Source organism: Falco rusticolus, chromosome 16 (assembly GCF_015220075.1).
Source record: "Falco rusticolus isolate bFalRus1 chromosome 16, bFalRus1.pri, whole genome shotgun sequence".
Taxonomy (NCBI): domain Eukaryota; kingdom Metazoa; phylum Chordata; class Aves; order Falconiformes; family Falconidae; genus Falco; species Falco rusticolus.
The window spans coordinates 4,599,950-4,623,134 of NC_051202.1; the positions used below are offsets into that span (position 1 = coordinate 4,599,950).

At 43.6% G+C, this 23,185-nt stretch overlaps 1 protein-coding gene across 5 annotated transcripts in view; it reads left to right on the forward strand.

Annotated features, from left to right (window-relative positions):
* Positions 1–23,185, forward strand: part of ARHGAP32 (Rho GTPase activating protein 32) — a 257,950-nt gene that overhangs the window by 177,335 nt on the left and 57,430 nt on the right. For all 5 annotated transcript variants that reach the window (XM_037409775.1, XM_037409776.1, XM_037409774.1 and 2 more), the window contains 4 exons: positions 833–925; positions 2,951–3,073; positions 5,254–5,331; positions 14,432–14,513. In XM_037409775.1, the coding sequence (XP_037265672.1) occupies positions 833–925; positions 2,951–3,073; positions 5,254–5,331; positions 14,432–14,513 (376 nt within the window). The remainder of the gene's footprint in view (positions 1–832; positions 926–2,950; positions 3,074–5,253; positions 5,332–14,431; positions 14,514–23,185) is intronic.

Consider the following 23,185-nt stretch of genomic DNA (forward strand, 5'->3'; position numbering starts at 1 on the left):
TTAGATTATATTTTAGGCATTCCTCTCCTTTACATCTTTATTGTACAGCTTATTTAATATGTACTTTATAGCTTGAGCCTGAAAATCTGCATTATATCTGTAAGCACAGAAGATGTAAAGACGTTGACTGCTCTGTGAAATGTAATTCTGCAGCTGTCTGGTGTCTCATACTGTATTTTTTATTTTGAACTGACCACATTTGAACAGATGTTTGAGGAGAACAATGTTTTAAACAGTCCTGCGAACTCTGGCCTACAATACTGCTTTGTGACTGTGGCTGCGAAGCTTTGGGAAGACCTCGCTAGCTTCTCTTCAATAAAACCAAGTTATTGCTAAGTGTATTTTCAAAACCCTTTTCTACTATTTGAAATATTACTCTTTCACGAAGGGGTCGGTCTGAGTGGCCACATTCTTAAGGGTTTGCAAGCGGGTGGAAATGACAGCCAGCGTTTTGTTTCACTAAACAGTTCTCAGATGTGTTTGATGCGTAACAGAAATGATTTGTTTTGTATGTGAAATCTGCGATGAGAGGAAGGCTGTGGATTTAAGGGTATCTTGTCAAGGGAAATAATGAAAATCTACATATCTTAAAAATAACGTATTACTTGCACAAGGAGCTGCTTCTTCACACTTCTTTTGTGTGCGTATAATCGTTTTAACACTGTAGTTTGCTGCCCTTCTGCAAATGACAGATTTCCTTGCAAAAGGGAGTATATTTCTATAACACGTACCTATAGCAACGGGTAATTTATGGTCTCTCCATGTCTGCAGAAGTCTCTCCAACCACGGTGTATTAAAAGAAAAACTGAATGTCTGTTTCTTTCTTTTCCAGCTTGTCACCCAGATGCTGATGGCTTACCTGTCACGTCTCTCAGCCATCGCAGGCAACAAGATAAACTGTGGGCCAGCTCTCACGTGGATGGAGGTACGGCATGAGGCTGAGACTGTGACGTGTTTCCTGACCTTGGCAGCAGAGCAAGCCACGAATGTGCTCTCTCGCCTTTCCAGAAAGAGGCATAATCCTTCCAGACCTATTGGTGTCACTGACATGCTATCCTGAAAGCTGTATTCCCCTGTTACCAGCATATAGGTGGTCACAAATGGTACAGAACAAACAGAATCAGATCCAATGTTAAGAACACAGGAGCTTCTTTCCCCCTCCTCTCGCTGGATTTTGTCACCCAAAGGCCTATCTTCCTCCTGGTGTTCACAAATAAGAGGAGTGGTGGCAGCAGTTTTAGCGAAGGAGTGACTGGTCCGGGGCCGCCTGGGAGAGTCCGGTGCGTGGCTGAAGTCTGAGTGATGGGTTGCAGAAAGGACGTGTCTTACGCTCCTTTTTGGCAAGGCAATACCACAAGTGTGGCGAGTTCTAAAACTATTTGAGCTGTCTCAGTTACGGTGTTGCCTGCCTGCTTTTTTTTTCCCTCCTTTTTTTTTTTCTTCCTTTTTTTTTTCCTATTTCCCCCCTGGTTTCCCCCTGGTTTCCCCTGGTTTCCCCTTTTTCCCTCCTTTTCCCTCCTTTTCCCTCCTTTTTCCCCTTTTTTCCCCCTTTTTTCCCCCTTTTTCCCCTTTTTTCCCCCTTTTTCCCCTTTTCCCCCCCCTTCCCCCTTTCCCCCCTTCCCCCCCTTCCCCCCCTTCCCCCCTTCCCCCCCTTTCCCCCCTTTTCCCCCCTTCCCCCCTTTTCCCCCCTTCCCCCCCTTTTCCCCCCTTTTCCCCCCTTTTCCCCTTCCCCCCCTTTTTTTTTTTTACTTTTTTCTTTCCCTTCTTTTTTTCTTTCTTCCTTTCTTTTTTTCCCTTGTGGTAGCCACAGAAACAGTAAATATTCTCTGTCCCTGTTTGCCATCGCTGTTGGCTAGACAGCTCAACAGAGCCTGCGTTGTGCTTGCGGCGGCAGGGTTTGTATATTGTGAATGTTGTGAATTGCAGCTGCAGCTTTGGTTTCTCTGCTAATGCTCTTCTGCCATCTTAAACAATAGATGTTGTTGGGCAGCGAGTGCAGGGAAGAATGGGGCTACGTGATGAAGGCACCTGTCCGTGTCAGCGGGGCTCTTGCTGATTAGTCTGGGTAGAGATATGTGTGGCTTTCCATTGCCTGATGATACTGCTGCACACCAGGAATAGAAACAACTATTATTAGACTGTTGCAATTCATTCTTAAATGCTTGTGATAAGGATGGAGTGCATTTTCCTGCAATTTTCCCCACTGATATCCTCCTCACCCCGAACTCCTTTGGGATGAGAAAAATCTTGGAAACCTTCTCAGCATGAAGGGAGGAAGGAAGCTCTAGAGAAAAATTCAGCTGTAGAATTTACAGCAATAAAGTGGACCTAGAGATTACAGCAAACCTACTGCAAGTGCAATACAGAGGAACCTTTCCCATTAACTGAGAATCCTGGAAAAATTTACACGAGCACAAAAATCCAGGAATTTTGACAGCAGGCTGATGATTGCAGCAAGGGGTGGGAGCCACGTTTTCTTCAGAAAAGAAATAAAAGGGTGGGAGGAAATCAAAAGTATCACTTGGTTTTGGTTTAACAGCATTTCCTCCTTACCTCAGTGACTCTTCTTGAGTGTTAATTCCACCTCGTAGGGAATTTTTGTAGTCACTTTTGTATTACCATTTAAAGTACTTCAGGAAGCACAATACAACTGGGTGTTAAAGGGAGGTGTAAACATTCACTGTCATGCTACTGCTTGTACGCAAAGACGCACAAATACAGCATTTTCCTCATTAGTCAGATGGGGACACACGACCTTCTGAAACACTTTTTAGGAATTGTTCTTCATTTCTGTGTGCGCTGCGCCCGGCTCTCGGTGCCGCTCTCCTCGGGGCCCCCAACCCGTCCTGTCTCCCTGAATCAGCTTGAAGTCTCTGCCACGTCCGAGCACCAGTAACGTGCCTCCTCACTTGTCCTCAGCTGCCTCACGCTCTCCTGTGCTTTATTTCAGATTGATAACAAGGGGAACCACCTGCTAGTCCACGAGGAATCGTCCATTAACGTTCCTGCTATTGCTGCTGCCCACGTTATTAAGAGATATATTGCTCAAGCAGCAGATGAACTGTCCTTTGAGGTAAATAATTAAGGGAGCTTGTGACCCTTGTTGTCACAGAAGAGTGTAATGCGGGTGTCTGTGCGGGTGTGCGCATCAGGAATACATTCAGACACTTGCAGAATGTTTTGTGGGGTGAAGCTTAGAAGATTCAATTAAATACTCAGTTTGCAGTGGGTTGGATACAGGGAGGAGTTCGGTCATCTTTTAAATACAGCTTTACTTGGCATTGGTATTTTCTGATTAAACAGGCAGCCAAGTGCTCTAGCCTGGTCTGTGAGGCACAGCAGACCCTGTGTAATCTGTACTGTGCGGTGTATTTAACGTATGTTGTAGCTGTTCCGGAAGACTGTCCACGTATGTGTGTATGTGGGCACACACCAGTTTAATTATGCATTGGCCAGTTTGCACGACCTGTGTTCCTGTTCGCAAGTCCGTGTCTAAAGCCATTTTTAAGAGCTGCTGCCCCCATGAAAAGTAAAGAACCAGACTGTTGAAGAACTTACTTGAAGGGCAGGTGATAATCTAAAACTGTTTGGAAAATCTTACGTGATACAGAGCAGGAGGAGCTGTAGAGCAAATATGTGGAAGGTCAGACCCTGGAAGTCTTTGGCTCTGGTCTGTTCGACCCAGAAAGCGGCGTTTTATGCTGCGATTGTTCATGTGCTGTGGTACTATCAATGGAGTATTCACGGTGTTACACAGAAATGCGTAAAGGCAAACCGTTAGCGCCCAAAGGAGATTTTGGGATCACGCTCTTAGCGTGCAGCACAGAAAGTAAAAATAATCGTGATAGTCTAGTGCTGCCACGGGTTTCTTCATATTCAAAATCAAGGCAGTTATTAGCGTGCATCGAGGAACTGCACTAACCAGAAAGACACGTGGGTATGTCACCTTCCAAGTGGAAATGCCTGCAGTGCAGGAGCCGGGCTGTTTGTCAGTGTCTCGGTATTAATAAAAGCACTAAGGTCGCCCTCCCTGCTAGTAAATCTTACAGGTCTGTGCCAGCAGGCTAACTTGGCCTTGCAACTGCCACGCAGTCCAACAGGTTGTTGTGAGCCATAGTACACCGGCGGGGAAACCGAGGCACGTGTGGCTTTCCAAGTTTGCGCAGTGAGAAGCCTTGGCAGAACAGGAGTGGAATAGGATCGGTTGTTTTACAGTGCCACGTTCTGTTCCCTAACCCAAACTATCTCTTTATGTTTCGGCTATTGTTAGTTTCTAATAGGCAACTGCAAAAGCAGCTGGCTGGTGTTTGCTCCCCAATACTGAGGAAAATGCCCAGCTCCTTGTGGTGACAGCAGTTTCCTTAATGGAAATTGGCTTTGCTGGTGGTTTGCTATTCCCTTGAGGAAATCCCTTCCCTGTCTCGGTTATCTCCATCTAAGAACCAGGGGTGTGTTACCTTCTTTGTAAAGCACTTTGAGACCCATCAATGTAAAACATCCGGTAGAAGTTGGGCATTACTGTTAATTTTTGCTGTAGCCACAGTCTTTATTGAGGTGTCCCACCCCTTCTGCTCTGCCCCGGCTCATTTTCTATAATAGAGGCCACATAGATGCTGATTCCCACCAAACCAGGTTTAGTATTGATTGTACTGATTCCTTTTGAATTATTGCACTATTACGGTTTTTTTATGGGAATGAGCAAAGCTTCAGAAAACCTGTTTGGTATCCTTGGTCATTTTCTTTCCTGTTCCTGTAACATCGCACCACCCTCTGTTTATTTTCTACTTAAGAAAAGCGTGTCTCTTGGTCAATTTGTGAACTACAAAGGGAGCTCTGAACTTTTTGCTGTGAAGGAAAACAAGAAGATATATGTCAATGCCTACACACACACGTATAGGGCATGTAGTACAAGTTAGCTCAGCTACTTGAGAGTATTTTCCAAAGTGTTTCACACCATCGCTGCTCACTTACATCTGCAGTTTAATCGGAGCACTGCTGTACCCTTTGGCAGAGAGCCTGCTGCTTTTGAGAATTATTTCCCTGTGAACAGCTGTATCCTGTACATTGTATAATGCAGTAACTCTTCTACCTTGACAGTTTGATTTTTCAAAGGCAGATGTCTCAAGATGGGCATTGGTGCGGTCGCTCACAAGTTTTACAGTTTTTTGCAGTGCTGGAAAATGCTGCTGTTTGAATTGTGCTTTCCTCCCAGCCGCACTGCAAGCTGTGATTGATGTTGCCAATCTTTTCCAGGTGGGAGACATAGTGTCTGTGATTGATATGCCACCAAAGGAGCTGACCACATGGTGGAGAGGCAAACATGGATTTCAGGTAGGCACGAGCATCAGACCTGATAGTGCGACTTAAATAAAGGCAGGAAGCTCAGCAGCGTGTTTAGCCGACTGCTGTGCCTGCCCAGGACTGCTTGTGTCCCTGCGTTGGTGTTTCTCTCTGCACTTGGGCTCGAGCAGACACGTGGTCTTCATAGGAGGTTCTCGAGCTAGGGAGAGCCACGGCCCTTTGATTGACAGCTGGCTTGATGTTGCTGGAAGCTTCTGTTGCCCCTCCTCCAAGGCAGCTGACACTGTTATTCAAATCATCCCATCCCTTCCACTATCTAAAACTGGATCAGGCAGCACATAGAGGATCTGGAGGAAGCCACTTGATGAGACGCTGCTGCTGACTTGGACAAGCCACCCAACTAACCTGTGCTTTTGTGTCTGCATTTATTATGAACTGTTAATATTCCTGGGTTTTTAATAGTACTTTTATAGTAATATCACTATATATAGAGAGAGATATATATATGAAAAGTTATGGCAGAGAGATTTAGACTCAGTTTTCGAAAGATCTTAGCTTGGATTGCCTGATTTGGAAATGAAAAAAAAAAAAAGAAAAATCTTTTTTTACAAAACAAAGCTGAAAAGGTACTGAAGGTGGGGTAACTGCCTTTCTGCCTCCTCACACTGTCTCACCTTTCAGTTCCTTTCAGGTAGGAGGGATTTTCGTACTGCAGTTGCTGTCTGTGAGTAGATGGAATTACGAGTTTGCTCTGGAGAGGGTCAGGATCAGAATTGACCTGACACTTGTATATTTTGGCCTGGAAAGTCTTCTCAAAGGACCTCAGATTTCCCCTGACAGCCCTCTCTGTGCCAGATCCAGGTTGTGGTCCTGCTGTCATTAATTCCAGGGCTGTGTGCAGTCTGATCTCCAAACACTACAAATCCCATCTGAATGGGGTGTTAGTTATACGATTACATTTCTGTCTGATTGGCCAGAGCACGTGAAATACAGCTTTTGTTGGCTTCATATCACATGTGGGACTCCAGATAATATCTCATTTATAAAATCAGAGCAGCGTGGACATGTGATACCTGCTCTGAAATTAGATTTCTTTCTAGATTTAACACTGTGATATATCTTGAACAAACTTGGCTGTTCTGGTTTTGGCCCATGTTACGTCTTTGTGGGGCTTTGGTTCTAATCTTGGAAGCCCTAAAGCTGTATCTGCCATACGATCAAAAATTAATGACATGTTTCAGTGCTACTTGGAATGATCAGGCTACGTCACATTTAACGTCCCAGCGAATCAATAAAGCAAAACTACTTTGTGCTCTGTGCCTGGGTGCAGACACTTTGCACAAAGCTGATTGACTCCAAGTGCACGGTGTCCCCGTGCAGGGTGTGGATGCCATTTTTCGGTGCAAGCTCCCTGCTTGCCATCGGGCTGGCTGAAATTGTGACTAGATCTGAGGAATGCCGCTGGTGATTAAAGACGCGAGAGGCGAGGGAGCTCTTCTGCAGTTTGTCGCTGCCTTCGGTCTCTCAGAGCAATCCTATTGTGCTTTCCCAGCGTAAAGATACACCGATGAGCAAACTGCTTGAAAAGGGGTTTGTCTGTAGCTGTGCACAGTCAGTCTACTGACACGACAGATCTGAACAGCTGCAGAAATGCAGCACCATATTCTGGCTTAACAGAAAATTAGGGGTGGAATAATCTTGCGTCTTATATTATAAGCAAAAGTCTTTCGCAGCGTGAATCAGATCGTGGTCACCGAGCCGCGCTATTGGAAATGCAGCAGCTAGAATCTATGTTTCGGTAGCTCTCGGGATGCGTTTGCCCAAATGCAGGACACGAAGTTGGTGTGTTTTAAGAAGTTACTGCCTGTCAGCTGAAAAGAGGGTAACAAACCATCTGTACGCTCGCTGCTCCTGCTGACTGCAGGGTGAAGCTAGTTAGCTCAGAGGTGGTTTTCAACAGCTGTAGCTCAGTTGACAGGCAGTAATTTCTTGAGCTATGCTAACTCATTTATTACTGCATAAACATCTCTCTTCACACAGCCATGGCTCTGATTTGCAGAGGTGCGTTTTTTTTCTGTGAATTGACAGGTTTTGTCATTCCTTTGAAATGCACTTATCAGCACTTTTCATTTCCATGAAACACCACCAGCTACCAAGAGATGCAAATTCTACCCTTGTGTAAAGAGGAAGTTTTTTTAACCTGTGTTTCAAGCTTAAGGCCCATAAACTGTGAGTGTATAGAAACAGTACATTTCCTGATGTAATGGAATTTTTTGACCTTACTAAGTGCTGCAGTGAGAAGAGAATTCATAGAAAGAGGGAAAAAAAAAAAACAAAAAAGTGCACATTGCCAGGTCATGTTGAGCTTCTGGTCTGCCAACACCCCCAAGTTCTTCTCCTCAGGGCTGCTCTCCATCCGTTCCCTGCCCAGCCTGCGTTTGTGCTTGGGATCACCCCAACCCCTGTGCAGCACCTTGCGCTTGGCCTTGTTGAACTCCGTGAGGTTCACACGGTCCCACCTCTCAAGCCCATCAGGGTCCCTCTGGGCAGCACCTCTGCCCTCCAGCGTGTTGACTGCACCGCACAGCCTGGCGTGTCCTCAGCAAACTTGATCCCATGCTCTGTGTCACCAGCAGCGATGTTAAACGGTGCTGGTCCCAGTACCGACCCCTGAGGAACACCACTCCTCACCGGTCTCCACAGTATGTATAGTACTGATGAAGCTGTGCAGCCTTAAAAGCATTTATTATAGGCAAACAGTTCTGTTCCTGTTTAGGAACAATAGCCGCTGTAAACATGATAGCAATCTGTTGATCCAGTAATTTTAATTAATAAAATAAATCAACAAAGGCTGTCTTGCCAGATAGTTGTGATTCTGAGAGCAGATAAAGGGAGGAGGTCCAAAGACCAACTGTTTGCACAGTTTGCTCGTGTTCCTTCTCAGGTTTTTGCTTTGTGCTAGGAAGGGAGCAAGTTTTTATCACACGGACCATGGTGTACATTGTAAATCGTGTCTTGATAGGAGGAGAGCAAGGTTTCGCTGAACATGGAAAAAAATTACTTCTTGGCTTAAAAGAACTTACTTAGTTTTGTGAATTTAAACCAGCTGTGACTTGTATATGTCTGGGCAGAAGTGCGTTCATTTCTGCATGTCCCCCATCGATTAGAATAAATAAAGGGTTTCTCTAGGCAGTGCAGACGAACAAGAGGCAAGTCTACAGCTGTCAGCAGAAAAGCAAATCTGCTAGGTTGTGAGCATGTTCAGTTTGAACTGCAGCTTAGATTCAGCATGGATGTCAATTTATTCTCCGCCAGCCAGAGCTGTCCTTGAGGAATGAATCACCATTTTTGTTATCCTTCACATTTCTGTGTTATACTTGCACTGCCTTTCTCCCAATACCTGATCTAATGACTGCATTGCAAGACACTTAATCTTGTGCGGAACAAAACAACCCACCAGGCTTCTTACCATTTTCTCTGGTTAAAAGTAAAATGATTTTTTAAGACATTTTTCCTCAAGCCTTTTTCTTTTCAAATGCCCTTAGTGAGTCACTGCTTTCATTATAAGATTGTTACCTAAATTACAGCCACCTCCACATTAACAGCCTTCCAGCCCTCTTTGTTCTCTTCTTTTTCGTCATGCTTTGTCTTTTCAATCAGTAACTCTGTTTCAGACAGCTGAATCATTAGGGACAGGCCCTTTTTTGATGCACAGCTGCCTTTTGATGTTCTGAATAATTTGGTCTTTTGGGTATAGTTTCATTAGTTGCACTGCTGCACAAGAGCAAGCGGCACAGCTGCTGGAGGGGACACAAAACAATGCGCAGGAGTGTCTGTAACCAGGGGTGGACTGGAATTTATTTATTTAATTTTTTTTAAGCAGACTGTGCTTACGTGAGCTTGAACTCATTGTGAAACTGCAAGCCCTTGCTTTCAAACTGTGTTCCAGGCGGTTCAGCGGAACACAAACCTTAAGACTGAATGGTTTTCCCCAAAAGGGACCTGTTCTGTCTTGGATTGGTCAGGAGTAAACCAGGCTGTTAGTTGAGAGCATTTTATTTTTTTTATCTTGTGCATCATTTTTAAATAAATCGCATGTATGTGATGTGAGCAGAGATCAGTACAAATGGCCTGGGAAGGCAGAGCACGTTTTTGTGGCTAGTGTCGCTTTGAAAACGGCGTTTCTTAAAGGAGAAGCCGGTTTGGTTTCTGGTTCCCATGTGTCGATTTGGGAACTGGGAGCGAGAGGCAGCCACTGGTGAGTGGTATCACCTGCGGAACAGGCGATGTGCGAGAGCCCAGTGGACGTGTCACCGGTGACGACCTTTCGCAGCCTGATGGCCCCTGCCACGTGCAGAGCTGTGCCGGCTGCAGGAACAGATGGGGCAAAATTCTGTCTGGCCTGCCACGAGTTCCCTGCTCTGCGTGCATCCCCTCTGCCCTTCTTCTGCAGGCGCCCAGCAGCAGCAGCAGCTTGCACGGGCACAGGTGCTCGGCCGCTGCCCCACCATCCCCGGGCAGCGAGCACCGCAGCAGTGAGTGCCTTTCTTCAGCTGAGGTCCCTCTCACCGGCGTCCCTCACACCTCGCTGCAGGAGCCTGTGTGACCTTTGGTGGCCACGTGCAGCGTCCAGCTGCCTGCGAGCTCAGCCGCGCTGGCAGCGGGGGTGTTAAAGGCAGAGCCCTTCACCAGCCTCCCCTGGTTCCCAAAGTCCAGCTGGCAGGAATGGATAATTAATACAGATCGTCCCACAGAGACTCGTGTGCGTGTGGGAATAAAGTCGAAATGAGCAGAGTTTTGTGGCCAAGACGTTCAGCTGTCTTCTACAAGAGTTCAGGAGAACTAAACTAGGTGGGGCTGGAGCCAGATGATCTTTAAGGTCCCTTCCACCCCAACCCATTGTATGGTAAGAGGACTAACAATCCTGTTCCTCCGGTGACTGGTGGCCCTCCACAATGTGTGAGTATCTTCCCAAGGGGAGCCGGTGAGTCCCACACAGTTACTTGGCAAAGAACGTGGTGACAGTTCTGCTCATAAAAGCCAAACAAGCAAGAAAAAAGTAGATGTTCCCACTTTCAGGTTTTGCTAGCTTAAAACTTAAGTTAAAACTAAAAGGGAAACAATTTTGAATGAAATTTAACCCATAATTTAGCCTATGTCAAAACCAAAAAAGGATCAAAATGTCTCCATGTTTCGTTTGCTGTTTATGTTGCTGCTGCTTTCTCATTTGTTTGAATTCCCTCCTCGTACACTGGAAATTATTACTTTGACTTTGACTTTTCCCCTCAAAGCCTCTTGTATCTTCAGTTTTAGCAGACGCTGGCATAGAAGTGGGGAAAAAAAGATATAGTAGCTGTTGCAGCAATGTTTGCATGCAACGGTAGCCTGTGCTTTCCTCCTTTGGTTAAGGTGTGTAGTGATTTTTTTAACCTTTAGATGACCTTGTATTTATCTAAATATATACTACCCTTGCTATTAATTTTTGTACATTGCCAAATCCTTTAATCCTGGCTCAAGCTCTAATAGTGCCTTGCTACATCTGTTGAGATTAACTCTGGGACTAAATGTATTTATTTATACAAAATCATGGAAAACTTTCCATGGGAGGAAAAGCAGCATCTTTTAAGTGGGTGGGAATGAGGCACAAGTTATAGGTTATGACCCTGAAGATGATCTCTTGGAGATCTTGCAAGAAACATTAGAATAAGTAAGTCGGAAAAAGTGAGCCGTCAGAACTACTACCAGTAAATTAAGATCAGAGAGCTTGTCAACACTAGCACAAGTAAGGATTCTCTTTCCCTAAAAAATCCATTATAATTATTGGTTGTGAACATGGCAAAAATGATAGATTGAGAACAGGGATGTTGTTTTATTTGGGAGAGGTTCCGAGATAGCCAGAAGCAGCGACATAACCATCTTGGGTCGTCTTTAATTTCTAAACTCATGTTTAGCACTGTAAATTGCATCCAGAAAGAGGAGAAGCATGATGTTAACAATCAAAGGCAAATGAGCTTTTGATTACAGTATGGGATTTGGGGCTGGATTTATATCCACCAGTTTTCAGTGTGATTAATGGAAGGTTGGTGTCCCAGGACTTCAGATTTCTTTAAACATCTCAGGCATAGATGTTGTGGGTATTGAGAATGAAAGAAACCGTATCGCTTCAGCTGTGGAGCCTCCCGAATGTATCGTTTGTGGGATGGGATGGGACTTTCACTCCATGTGTATGTTCTTCCCAACTTACAAATTGTCTCCTGGAATTGGAAATGTCCAAGAGGGACTATTAGCAGTAGTAAAGTATTTAAAAAAACATGTAACGTATTTTGTTTAACTAGCAGTGCTTTTTGGGGGTGTACCCCTCGGCCTGTTTCTCAGCATCTCCTGGCACAGCAGCATCACTGAGCTCTGAGCTGCCCGATGGGATGCCGGTACTCGTGCTGCTTTCTTCATGCTGATCAGCATATTTCTATCTGTAAATTGCACAGAACTCACCACTATGTTATCTAAGTCGGGGGTATCACGTCCTCGCAGAATTGGTGCGCCCAGCTGAGTGAGCCATACGTTATCTTGGGGTTTGGATGGGTTCTTCAGTTCTGTGAGCCACCTGAGCAGAAGCGTGATGCACAGGCCGGTCTCTGGTGCCGGGAACCACATGTTGGAGGAGCAAGGTCTGCTCATCCCTCGTGCTGCTGTTATCAGTTCTGCTCCCGTCCTACTCTTAAAAAAAAAAAAAAGCATATTCCAAGTCTTTAACATTCAGTCTGATGGATTGCAGTTTGTCCTCTTGGACAAAATGTTGCCTGACTGGATTTTGGGGGTGTGGGAAGAAGTTCTCTGACATTTCTATTAACTGTTGCTTCATTTATGGAATATGGAAGAGTTTCAAAGCCTGGAGTGTTTACCTGGACACACTACGCATGATGCTGCTACTAAATTGCTTGGAGGTTTACGGGTGAAAATCATGGAGTAGGAAAGAGTTGTTTGTGGTTGTTTTTTTTTAACTTGGAGACAAAAGGGAATTGTGTAAGATGAATAAATAGAGAAGGGACTGTTTGCCAGACTCCCAGTGCTGACTGCCTTGCGGCTCCAGCAAATTTCAGAGATGTGCTAACATGACTGGCAGCAGTCCTGGCTCGGTTCGAATGTTTAGATGAGCTTGGGGCCCATCCGCTGGCTCTTGGCCATGCATTGTTGCAGCACTTGACCGAACTGTGGCTGGCTGAAGTGACTTGATGCTTTCAGCTGTCCCAATCACATGCCTGACATGGGGACGGGAAATCCTGCCGCTGGCGTGGACGGGGTGGCTCGGAAGGGTGGTGGTGCTTGAATTACATGTCACAATACAGAAGCTGTGTTGGGTGAGGAGGAAGGATATGAGAGAGAAAAAGGTCTGGAAATACAGACTAAGGATAAAAGTTGCCAAGGGCTCAGCTTGGGTTTAACTTTTGCCTGGGACAGGAGTAAGAAGGAAGATGCTGCGAAGCGGGGAGAAGGTTGGGATGCTGGGAAGTAAAAAGCTCCTGTCTGGTCACATCATAGTCTGAATCCTTAAACAGTGAAAGGGGAAAAATCTCACTTCTTCCCAGATACGGATGCTTTGGAGTGGCATGTGAATTTCTGCAGGCACATCCTATTTCAGCAAAACATTAAGACCGTCCCCGTACTTCAGTCTTTAACCCTTACACTGGTTTAGACAGTCTCTCCAGCGTTCTGAGTTAGAGGGGATGTGGGGGAAGATGCTGTGTTAAAGGTCAGTGTGGCAAGGCAGCAAATTAGCATTTGAAAGTAATCAGCGATGAGACCTTGCCCTGACTTGGGCACTTGGAGCTGCCTTCACTGTCAGTGATGCTGGCAGCAGAGAAGCTGCTTTCCGTGGTTGTCAAAATTTTTGGCATAGCATGCTGTGTGGTAGCCCAGGGTCGGTCATTGCCTTGGAAGCATCTTCAAATATTTGCGAAGGACAGTCTTGCCTCTGGGGTTTGTTTCTGGAATATTCTTTCTGTTTCAGCTTGATCAGCAGATACACGGGTAAATCACAGCGGTGAAAGGGCTTGTGCAATATGTTTGCCAGCTGTTCTCACAAATAAGAATTAAGTAACGGGTGTGTGGCACTGTTTTCCCGTGTCCTTTGCTGATCGGGAAACTGAGGCGCAGTGGTTGCACTGGCTTGTCCACGTTCAGAAGCAGATACGTGAGTACACGCCAGGAGTTCTGGCTCTTGCAGAGGTTTTTTTTGCTACATCATGCTGTTTCTTCTAAAAACACTTGTGTTTATTTCCAGTCAAATTACTGTGTTCTTCCTCACAAAAGTAGAACTCGTTTTACTCTATGTGTATCTTATTAAACCTGTTCTCAGTTCTGAGGTTAGATTGAATTCAATTTAACTAAAACCACATCAAACTTTTTTAGCAAGGTCTTTAAGCACGTGTAGTTTGGATGCTTCAGGAGTATCACTTGTTACCCACACTCATCAGATCAAGCGCCCTCCATAAGGCTGGGACACAGTGGAGTGCTTTGTGCCTTCTCCTAACTTACCGTACAAGAACATGCGTTTTTCCTGTAATGGGACTATACAGACATGGAAATACACTGGCCCACATTTGATTTCAGTTTTCTAAAAGAATAAGATGTTAAAGGTGCTTGTGCATATAGTATTTTGACAGGGAAAAAAAGGTCAAGCGTTGGTGAGATTTGAGTACAGACAATCGAGATGCTAGGAGCTGAAACATCTTGCTCTCTTCATTAAATTTCACGTTACATGCAGCCAGGTGCAGAAAACCCAGCTGAAGCCTTGCTGTCTCTCTCAAGTTCCACTTGAGATTTAAGTGTGTAGCACACTTGTCCTCTTTCCTCTCTGCTGCGAGTTGAATATCTCCATCCCGTGTACCAAGCCTAGAAAACAAGACTTACAGCCGTGCTTTGCAGAACTAATTATTTGGTTTGTAGATTTTTTGGCTGCATCATTTTGAAAAATTATTTCTCTCATGCTGGTCATTTTATGTTGGATAATGTTATGGAACATCAGGCAAGCAGAGTTTGAGGAAAATGTTCAACAGTCGCTGGTTTAAAAGTTCAGATCCTAAAACCACTATGTTCAATATTTTGCATCTCTTTTCTTTTTTTATTACAGGTTGGATTTTTTCCTAGTGAGTGTGTTGAACTAATTAATGACAAAGTTCCTCAGTCCGTGACCAATTCTGTGCCAAAACCAGGTAAGTGTGTGAAATTTTTATGATGCACTGAAGTTAAATGGAGTTGTTATTTTGGGTTTCCATGTTTAATATCTCCTTTATACGTACCGTGTTATACTCTGTGTTGATCATCCTTTATACATCCCCTGTTATCCTGTCTATGTGTTGATCATCCACACGTTACCTCTCTCTGAATAGTTCCCACTGTTTAATGTCTTTCATCTGCGGTGTTTTGTGAACTCATATCAATGTCTATGTTTTGAACTCCTGCATGATTTGGGAGACTTTAAACTTCTAAGAATTTAAGATACCTTCAGTAATCTGCAACTAGTGATTCCATGCAGCATCGCAGTTCTTGGTGTCCAGACAGTGTTGTGTGTTAGGTTTTTTTCACGCAGAACATACAGGCAACCCCAAAACATTTATGCTGACTTAGATGGAATAGATTAATTAGGTACTGGAAGCTGCTTTCTGTTTGAGGATCGATGGAGAAAGTCGGATATAACAGAACTTGGAATCCTGATTGCTTCTGCTCTGGATATATGACTCCATCTACTTCCTACTGCCTTCTGGACAGTTCTGTATTGTATGAACTACAGGGAAATTAATGCCAAGCTTGGCTGAGGAAAGGAAAAGTAAATAGAAGATGAATTGTTGGATCCGATTCTGTTGTCATTCTAGTATACACTGGAAGTGATTTCAGTTAGATGTGCTGGCATAAGTGAGATCTCTGCAGAATGTACTGGTGATGAAGCTTTTGTTCAATTCTTCTGATTTAAAAAAGAATCTTCCTATATATAAAGTTATATCTCCGTATCTTTTGTGTCAAGAGACGCAGTTTGAAATTGCTGATCTTTCTTAAAATGTTATGCAGCCAGCAAGTTGAGTTGGAAAGCTGGTTAACTGGTGTTCTTTTCATCTGTCTTCTCTATTTTAATGATATTCCTTATCTTATACGATTGCTGACTTGATACTTTAAAACAAATAGATGTGATTCAAAAGTTTGACTTTTACTAAGGGAACCGCATTTTATCAGATCTTGTGCTACAGCTTGGAACTTTTGGTTCAGTGGTAAAAAGTCACGAACGCCCAAAGTTATCGCGCACTGCATTCATCTGCGTGCTTCAAAGAGCCGGCGGTTTAGGCGAATCATTTTCTCAGCCGTTGGTATCTGCAGCCTTTGTTATTCCTGGGAACATGCAAATGTATTTGCTAGAATCGGTATCACGAAGATCACTAGCAATTCAAAGCGCTGCAGCAGGTGGTCATTCCATAAATCCACTGTCTGCCTTTTGTTGTTTGAAGTTGGATCTCGAAAAACTGTGAGCAGTCCCCTTCTCTGCCCTCTGCCAGCTAAAGCATGCAGGCAGGGGCAGCTTTAACTCTAAATACAGGCCAGGCTGGTAGATAGAATCATAAGCAAGTGTTTATTATTCAATATGGCTCAGGCAATTAAATGTCATGAGCTGCTAGTGAGTAGTTTCTTGCTATGCTTTAATGAGAGATAATGAAGCAGCATAGATTAATAGATGCGGTTTGGCTTTAACAACACACTAGGGGATGGATTTCCTCTTTCAGTCCTGGGAAATGTTTGTTACAAAGTTGATAGCAAAAGCCCAAGTCCTATTAAAAGTAGCGAGTTGAAAGATACTGCCAAGTCGTGAGGCTGTCCCTCTTGACCTTCCCTGATAGTTGTTCTAGGCATACAATTAAAGCCAAAGGCTCCTCCAGAAGACCACTAATGAGCTTTCAGATGTAAGGATTGCTAGAATGGATGTTGCAGCTGTCCCTGTAATCCTTCCCTGCTCTTCCTGTGCACGCAGAATTTACAATACCGTTTCTTTGTAGGTTTTTGGTGGCTTTTTTATTTTTTTCTGCCTTGGGAAGTAACAGCACTTGCCTGGTGCAGGCAGAAGTCTGGAAGACTCTTCCTGGGTTGCTGGAGGTTGTGACTTGGTGGGAGCTAGGAGGAGTCAGGGAGGAGGTTCCCACAGTTAGGGCGTGTTGAATGTGGTGTTGGAGGACTCGAGGAACCTATCTGCTGGGAGGAAAAACTGACGTCTGAAATACAGAAGGCCTGAGAAGATGAAGTGGGAGGAAGGGGGTTCAGTTTCCTGGGCTGGGTTACCACACCGCTGGGCAAGCTGAATGCCTGGGCAGTGCCGTCCGGGAAGGTGGCACGTGGGGCGCAAGGAGTTGCTGGAGCACCCTGGGCGGCTTACGTAGCACTACTGCGAAATGTGACATTGGATCTTTCCAAGTGGTTCCTCTAGAGCCTCGCTGGGAGTTGCATTGCTGGGATAATGCAGAAGAGCTTGCATTTTCCTCACCTGTATTCCGTGCATTTAGTGCGTTCTAATGTATGGCTTAAACATACACAAGGTATTTCTCCTATGCTTAAATATCCACGTCAGTTCAGTGTCTCCTTTTACCTGTATTTGAAACATCAGGTTGGCTTTTCCCAAGGAATTAAAAACTTTTTTAAAGGGAACCACTTGGAGCTTTTGTCGCTACTCAACATTAGTAGGGTATTTCATCTAGAATTAATGTGGAGCTTTAGATTTGGGCTTGATAAGACATACTTATCAACATGCAAACTTTGTTTTCTTTAATCAAAATGCTATGTGTAGAGAGCATCTAGGACATTTTGTATCTGCAGCGTAAAGCTCTTTGCCATGAAGGAATTTACCAAGACAGAACTTCTTGTGTTGTCTAATTGTCCATAGATTTGGCTGGGTTGAGTAGTCTAATGAAAAGCAGATGGAAAGCAAAGAACTTCCTGCCCTGCGTTTTTATTATTATTTATAATTAGAGGGTTTGATTTGCAGAAGCAATGGGGACAGCATTTTAATAGAACCATAAAATATTGCAGTGGTCTATGATGCAGTACAAATAACGACTGAAGTTCAAATGAAACACGGGGAATGGGAGAGCTGGGCAAACTCTGCTCTTTGAAACAGTATTTTCTTTGACTGCGGAAGTGCACGCTTACACCAGTGACACTGCAGCTGTTGCCTGAAATAAATAAAAGAAAATGGACCATACAGGAAAACTGTCCATTTATTAAATTCTGAAAATTCAAAGTAATAAGAAAGAATATTGGTTTTGCCTTGAGTCACCTCTGAAATAGATTTGACAATGAAGTTTGGACTGTGACAGCTGTCATCTCCCCAAATACTGCTGGGGACAGGTATGCTTGCAGAGATGGATATAGATGTGGGTGCACGCGTGTGCACAAAAACTATCACCTGAAAATTTAAGTCCCTTTCATTATTGCTTAATGAAATTGTTTAGCATTTTCCTTTTTCAAAGTTTGTCTACGTGAGAAAGTCATTCAAGGAGAAGAAGGGGTGCTCGGGAGGTCTCGGACCCGTTGAGTAGCATTTTCCCTTCAGTATTGTACTAAGCCCATCTCTCCATTTTTTTCACGTTCAGTGTTATAAGAAAATGCTCTTTTTCCAGCTGGAATACAAACTGATATCCCAACTGTTTCTATTTATGTAAAAACCACTGTACAGGTCCAGGGTGGGCTCGTCAAACCCCAGATTTCTTGAGCAATTTCCTTTTTTCCCTAAATCCTTCCTGTATCGATAACTAACTAATGATAACTTTTTACCCTAAATTATTATGTTGAATTAACATCTAATATTTTATAGCTAATACCATCTACTGGCAATTTAGCTGAATTTCAGTACTACAATAGATGGCATCAGCTCATATTTATAAAGATTTTTAAAGAGATACAGATAAAGGTTGCATTTGAATTTCAGATACTGATTGAGAAGTGAATCGTTTAAATATTCATTGTGCTGCTTAGGAGAAAAAAGTGAAGAGCTGTTTTGTTTTTTCCTTCTAAGTGAACATTTGGGAATTGCCTGTAGACTGTGGCTGTGTTTACTTTTGTCATTCACTTCTGTCCATCCGTGGCTGGTCTTTTCTGGGAATTGTGTGTATGTGTGTGTGTGTGTTCATTTTGTCCTCACTCATCATTTGGGCATAGTTAACAGTCACAGGCAGCATGTCTCAGCTATCTGTTCCTGTCCCTTCTTTCTCATAATTCTGAATATTTGTAGTTTAACCATATTTAAAATCACATCTCACGCTTCACCTCATACGTGCAATTTGTTTCATGTCTTTTGCTAACAAATAGCATCTCGCTGGGTACCAAATCTTTACTGCGGTGTGCCTTGGCATGACAATTTGTTTGAAGGTTTCTAAATGTGGTTGCTGCTGGGGAACATCTGGTTTCAGCGGGAAAACAAAGAATAAAGATGCAGTTTGCCGTGGGACAGTTAGAGCTTAAGTGAAGAAATGGGGGATAAGAAGGTAATGTGTCCCTTCCATTTTTTTCAAAGCAATGAGCATTTTTAAAACTTCAGGGCTCATTCTCACCAGTTCTTCAGTCTGACTTAGGACAAAAGCGTGAATAACCCCAGCAGCTCTGCCTGACTTCACGGAGGATTTCTCAAATTCCTGTCTCATCCATTCATTTAATTTAGATTTAACAGGTATATGTACTCACATTATGCAACTAAGGACACATTAAAGGGCACACATTGGTATTAAAAGCTGTTGTAAATGAGTAATTTTTTATTAGGCATAAATAACAGATTAATCTGGGTCAATGCACCCAACAAATAATCCACTGAACTTCAGGAAGATAGAAATTTAGGTCTGGATCGGGCAACAGACTCTGTCCTGACCTCCTGAAGACTCTGGTATGGTGCTGAATGAATTAATTTTAACTGCAGAAATGCAAACTGAGCTACATTCATCGTGTTAGAGCTATTGCAGCCGTAACAGAAACTTAAGAGGTCATGCTTGTTTGAAACAGGCTAGTGGCTAATGCCTGGACAAAAAAGATTGTGGTTTGTGGGGTTTTTTTTTAAATAAAAATAAAAATCAGCAAGAGTAAGTTGCAAATAGAACTTTTATTCCGCAGACGCCTGGGTTGAACAGCCATTTGAGGCTGGTGAGTGCACGATGTCTTTATTAGCGTTTTTATAAAGACAGTATGGAAACACAAAGTGTGCATAATTGGTACCAGTCTTCATTAATCTTATGTAAACGAACCAGTCGTTTGGCATGCGACGTGCAACTGTCTCATTAAAGCTAAATTACATGCAGATTTTATTGAGCCAAGGCAGGTATCCATTGCCGGTGTGGCGGCAGACAGGGCACAAACACGAACACGCTCAGGCCGCCAAGCGCAGTTCTCGCTGTAGAAGACAGAAAACGTGCTTTCAGATACGACAGACCTCAGGGCCAATCCTTCAAGCAATCCCGTTCTCGTAGCTCCTGTGGAGCTCGGGCAGAGCGGTGAGCGGACAAAGGGTGTGGGATGGAAGGTCAACAATGTGAGTGTAAAACCGGCTTCTTCAGGAGGCTTGCACCTGGCTTTGGAACGTGCCGCAGAGATTCCTCCAGGGCTCTGAAGGCCACCGTGACGTGATGCAGGCTCGTGGGCTGGGTGTTCAGCTGGAGGCTTCAGCAGGACGATGCCAACTTGCTTGAACCCCAGCTCCGAGCTGGGCTGATCCGTGGGGAAGTTATTGCCCAGACTTCGTGTTTTCTCTTTTCCATCCAAAATAAAAGCTGACACTTGGGGCTGAGGCAGCAAGAGCTAAGTCTCTGCTTTCTCCGCAGTTAATGATTTTCAGGAAGAACCTTTTGTCAATAGGAAAACATAGCTCTGAGACTTTTTTTTTAAATTATTTTATTTTTTGCATAGAAAGAAAAAATAAGATAAAGCCGTTGTCTGCTTTAGCACCATTCGAAACAGAGGAAAGCTAAATGTGTATGGAACCGAATTACGCCAAATGTAAATTCACAAATCTGGGAGTCGTTTTCTTTTGTCAGTGGTTGGCATTATCCATCTATGTTATGTTACATCTTCCAGCCCTGTTCCTGACTCAACAAAGTACTTAAACATGGGCTTAACCATAAACACATGCTTAGCAGACACTGGAAGCAATGCAAACAAACCCAGTGCTTCGCTGCGTTGCTCAGCAGGGATGGGCCTTGTGCTAAAAGTTCAAACGTACAAAATGTTTGGGCTTTTTTTGAGCTGGGACACACTGGGTGGGGAATTCTTGGATCTTAATGAATTTCCAAAGCGTGTAGGGAATAAAACACCAAACAACTTGAAGGATTGGGTCTGTGGTCCTGTTTTGCGCTGTGTATAGCCTAGCTGAGCTTTTTATGAAATTAACCCATTTTTCAATGGGTGCATGTTTTAACCAACTTCTTTTTGTTTGTTTTTTTTTTTCTTGTTTTCAATTTTATACCTTCCCAGTCTCCCCTGCCCATGGAGCCCGTCCAGCGTCCTGGAGCTACTTCCCCCCTTGTACGTTTTCATTTATTCCTTTTTAATTCTTTTACTCTTTCTATCCCTGTCTTGCTCTCTGTGTGTCTCTTTTTTTTTTGTTGTTTCTTCTTCTGCACTTGCAAGTCAGTAGCACTGATGCTTTGAAAGATGTTCAGGGAAACCAAAACAAACCTTCAGTCTAACATGCCTTTTTAAGAGCTCTTTGGACATGAAGCAATACAGCAGGGAAACAAAGAAACTGATTCAAACTCTGTTGGAGATGATTGAATCAATTTTGAATCAATAAAACTATAACTGAAAGAAATTAAGTGCCAGACAAGCGAATACAAATGTCAGCTTGAAAGAAAGAGAAGTTAAAAATGGTTGATGGAGAGGAATGAAACATGGCTCTGAAAGTTTTTTAGAATTTGAAAATCTGCAGAAGCAAAGATGCCTTTATTTTTTTTCTTTTTTGCTTAAATCAGAAAATGCTGTTTGTGCTTAGCATCTCACAATGCCCAAAGTGAAAACTGTCAAGCTGTGTGGGAGCAGCTTCATTATCCAGAGTCCTGCTTTGTGTTGCCATGGTCTTTTCTGGATCCTGCTAGTGCTATTCTAAAACTCATAGCAGTAACCGAGCATCAGTAAAACTGGTGGCTGTTTCTGTAGATTTAACATTTTTTACAGCACATTTACACATATCGACTCCCCCTGGGATGTTGTTTCGATTTCATAAATCAGTCTTAAAACTGGATATGCAAATACTGTAGATAGATATATGTAACAAAATAGATAATATGTGTGCATATATATTTTTCTTTTCCCCATGCACGTACACGCTTCCAGCCCCTTGGCATAGAGACTGTGTGCCGATCCCCTCGTAACGTGGGAAACGGGCACGTCGTTCCCATTCATGATACTTCCCCCGGGAGAAGAATGTGGTTTGAGAGCAAAATTCTGGTTTCTTGTGTGAAGACTCACCTTCCTGAGCATGTGGCAGCATTACCAAACGCTCTCCAGGCGGAGAGGAAGGGCAGGACGGGGTTTGTATCTCAGGTGTGATCACGGAGAGGGTGTGAGGTGAGGCTTCTTCCCCGGCACGTATCCAAACCAACGACAAAAGCCAGGGAATATAGAAACTGGGGTAGAGTTTTTAAGAAGGAGGGTAAAAATTTATTGCTACGCCTGGCTATACCCGCTGATAAATAATTCAACCTGCCAAAAAGTTTGGGAGGAGTCAGAATAGTTGTCACTAATAGAGAAATTGGGAATGCTTGTAAGATCCAAGGAGTTTCATTTGGACATACAGGTATGGAGAAAAGATTTTTCTTAGTTTTTTCCCTCTTTTATAGCCAAGTTCCTTGAATCCATGAGCCCTTCAAAGATGCAATTCCTGCTAAGGCTCAGTAGCAGTTAACATCAGATAATAAAGGCAGAGTTGGGGGTTTTGCCCCTTTTCGACATGAAAACAAAGAACATTTCTGGTTCCTTAATGCAACCTGAAAGGTTAACATTCAGTCACTCTCCTTTTTGAGCTGTTTGTGAGAAGGAAGACTTCCACACTAGAGCAGCTATAGTGTTTCTGCTCAAAGGTATGAGGCTTATTAGTGGTTCTGCTTGTTTTTCATGTGAAATTAATTTCTTTTGACAGCCATGCCCCTCTGTGAGTCATGTAATTGCAACAGAGACTAGAAATTTGGCTGTCGCGGCACACGGAGCACCGCTGGAGAGATCGTGTGCCACATCCCTCACATGCCTGAGCACTCCTCTGTGGTCTGCACTGGTGGAGCTTGTTTATAGTATCTCTCTGTACCAAAGATCATGGTTGCACATTATAAGTAGTTTAGGAAAATGCTTTCTGTATTTTTTGAGTAGGGAATCCTCGAGGTCCTGTTCAGGCTTCGCTGGCGTTAGGAGGAAGTTACCTTCTGGGCTCACGAAGCAGTTTTTAGACACTGAAGTTCTTTTTTGGCCCTCAGCTTCCGCAGATGAAACGAGCTGAGATCAAAATAAGGAGGCAAGGGCTGAAATATGTTTTTGAAACTGGGACAGAGCGCCTCTGAAAGTGAGCTCTAAATCTTTAGTCTCCCAACCATACCAAACACCATTACTGTGCAAGTTCAGCTATAAAATTACTGATTCTTCCACTAGCATTTGGCAACCTAAAATGAGATCTGTTTTCTACAATTTTTTTTAACTCTTCACAGTGAAAACTCCGTTTACAGTAATACATGCACATAATCTGTGTGTTTGCACTGGAATTGAGAATTAGACTGCCTAGACTGTGGTCACACCTGAGCCAGCTTTAAGCCCAGTTGTTCAGGTAGCAGTAGCATCTACCTTCTTCCTCGGCAGCTCGAATTTTCTCAGGATTTGGGTGTTTACT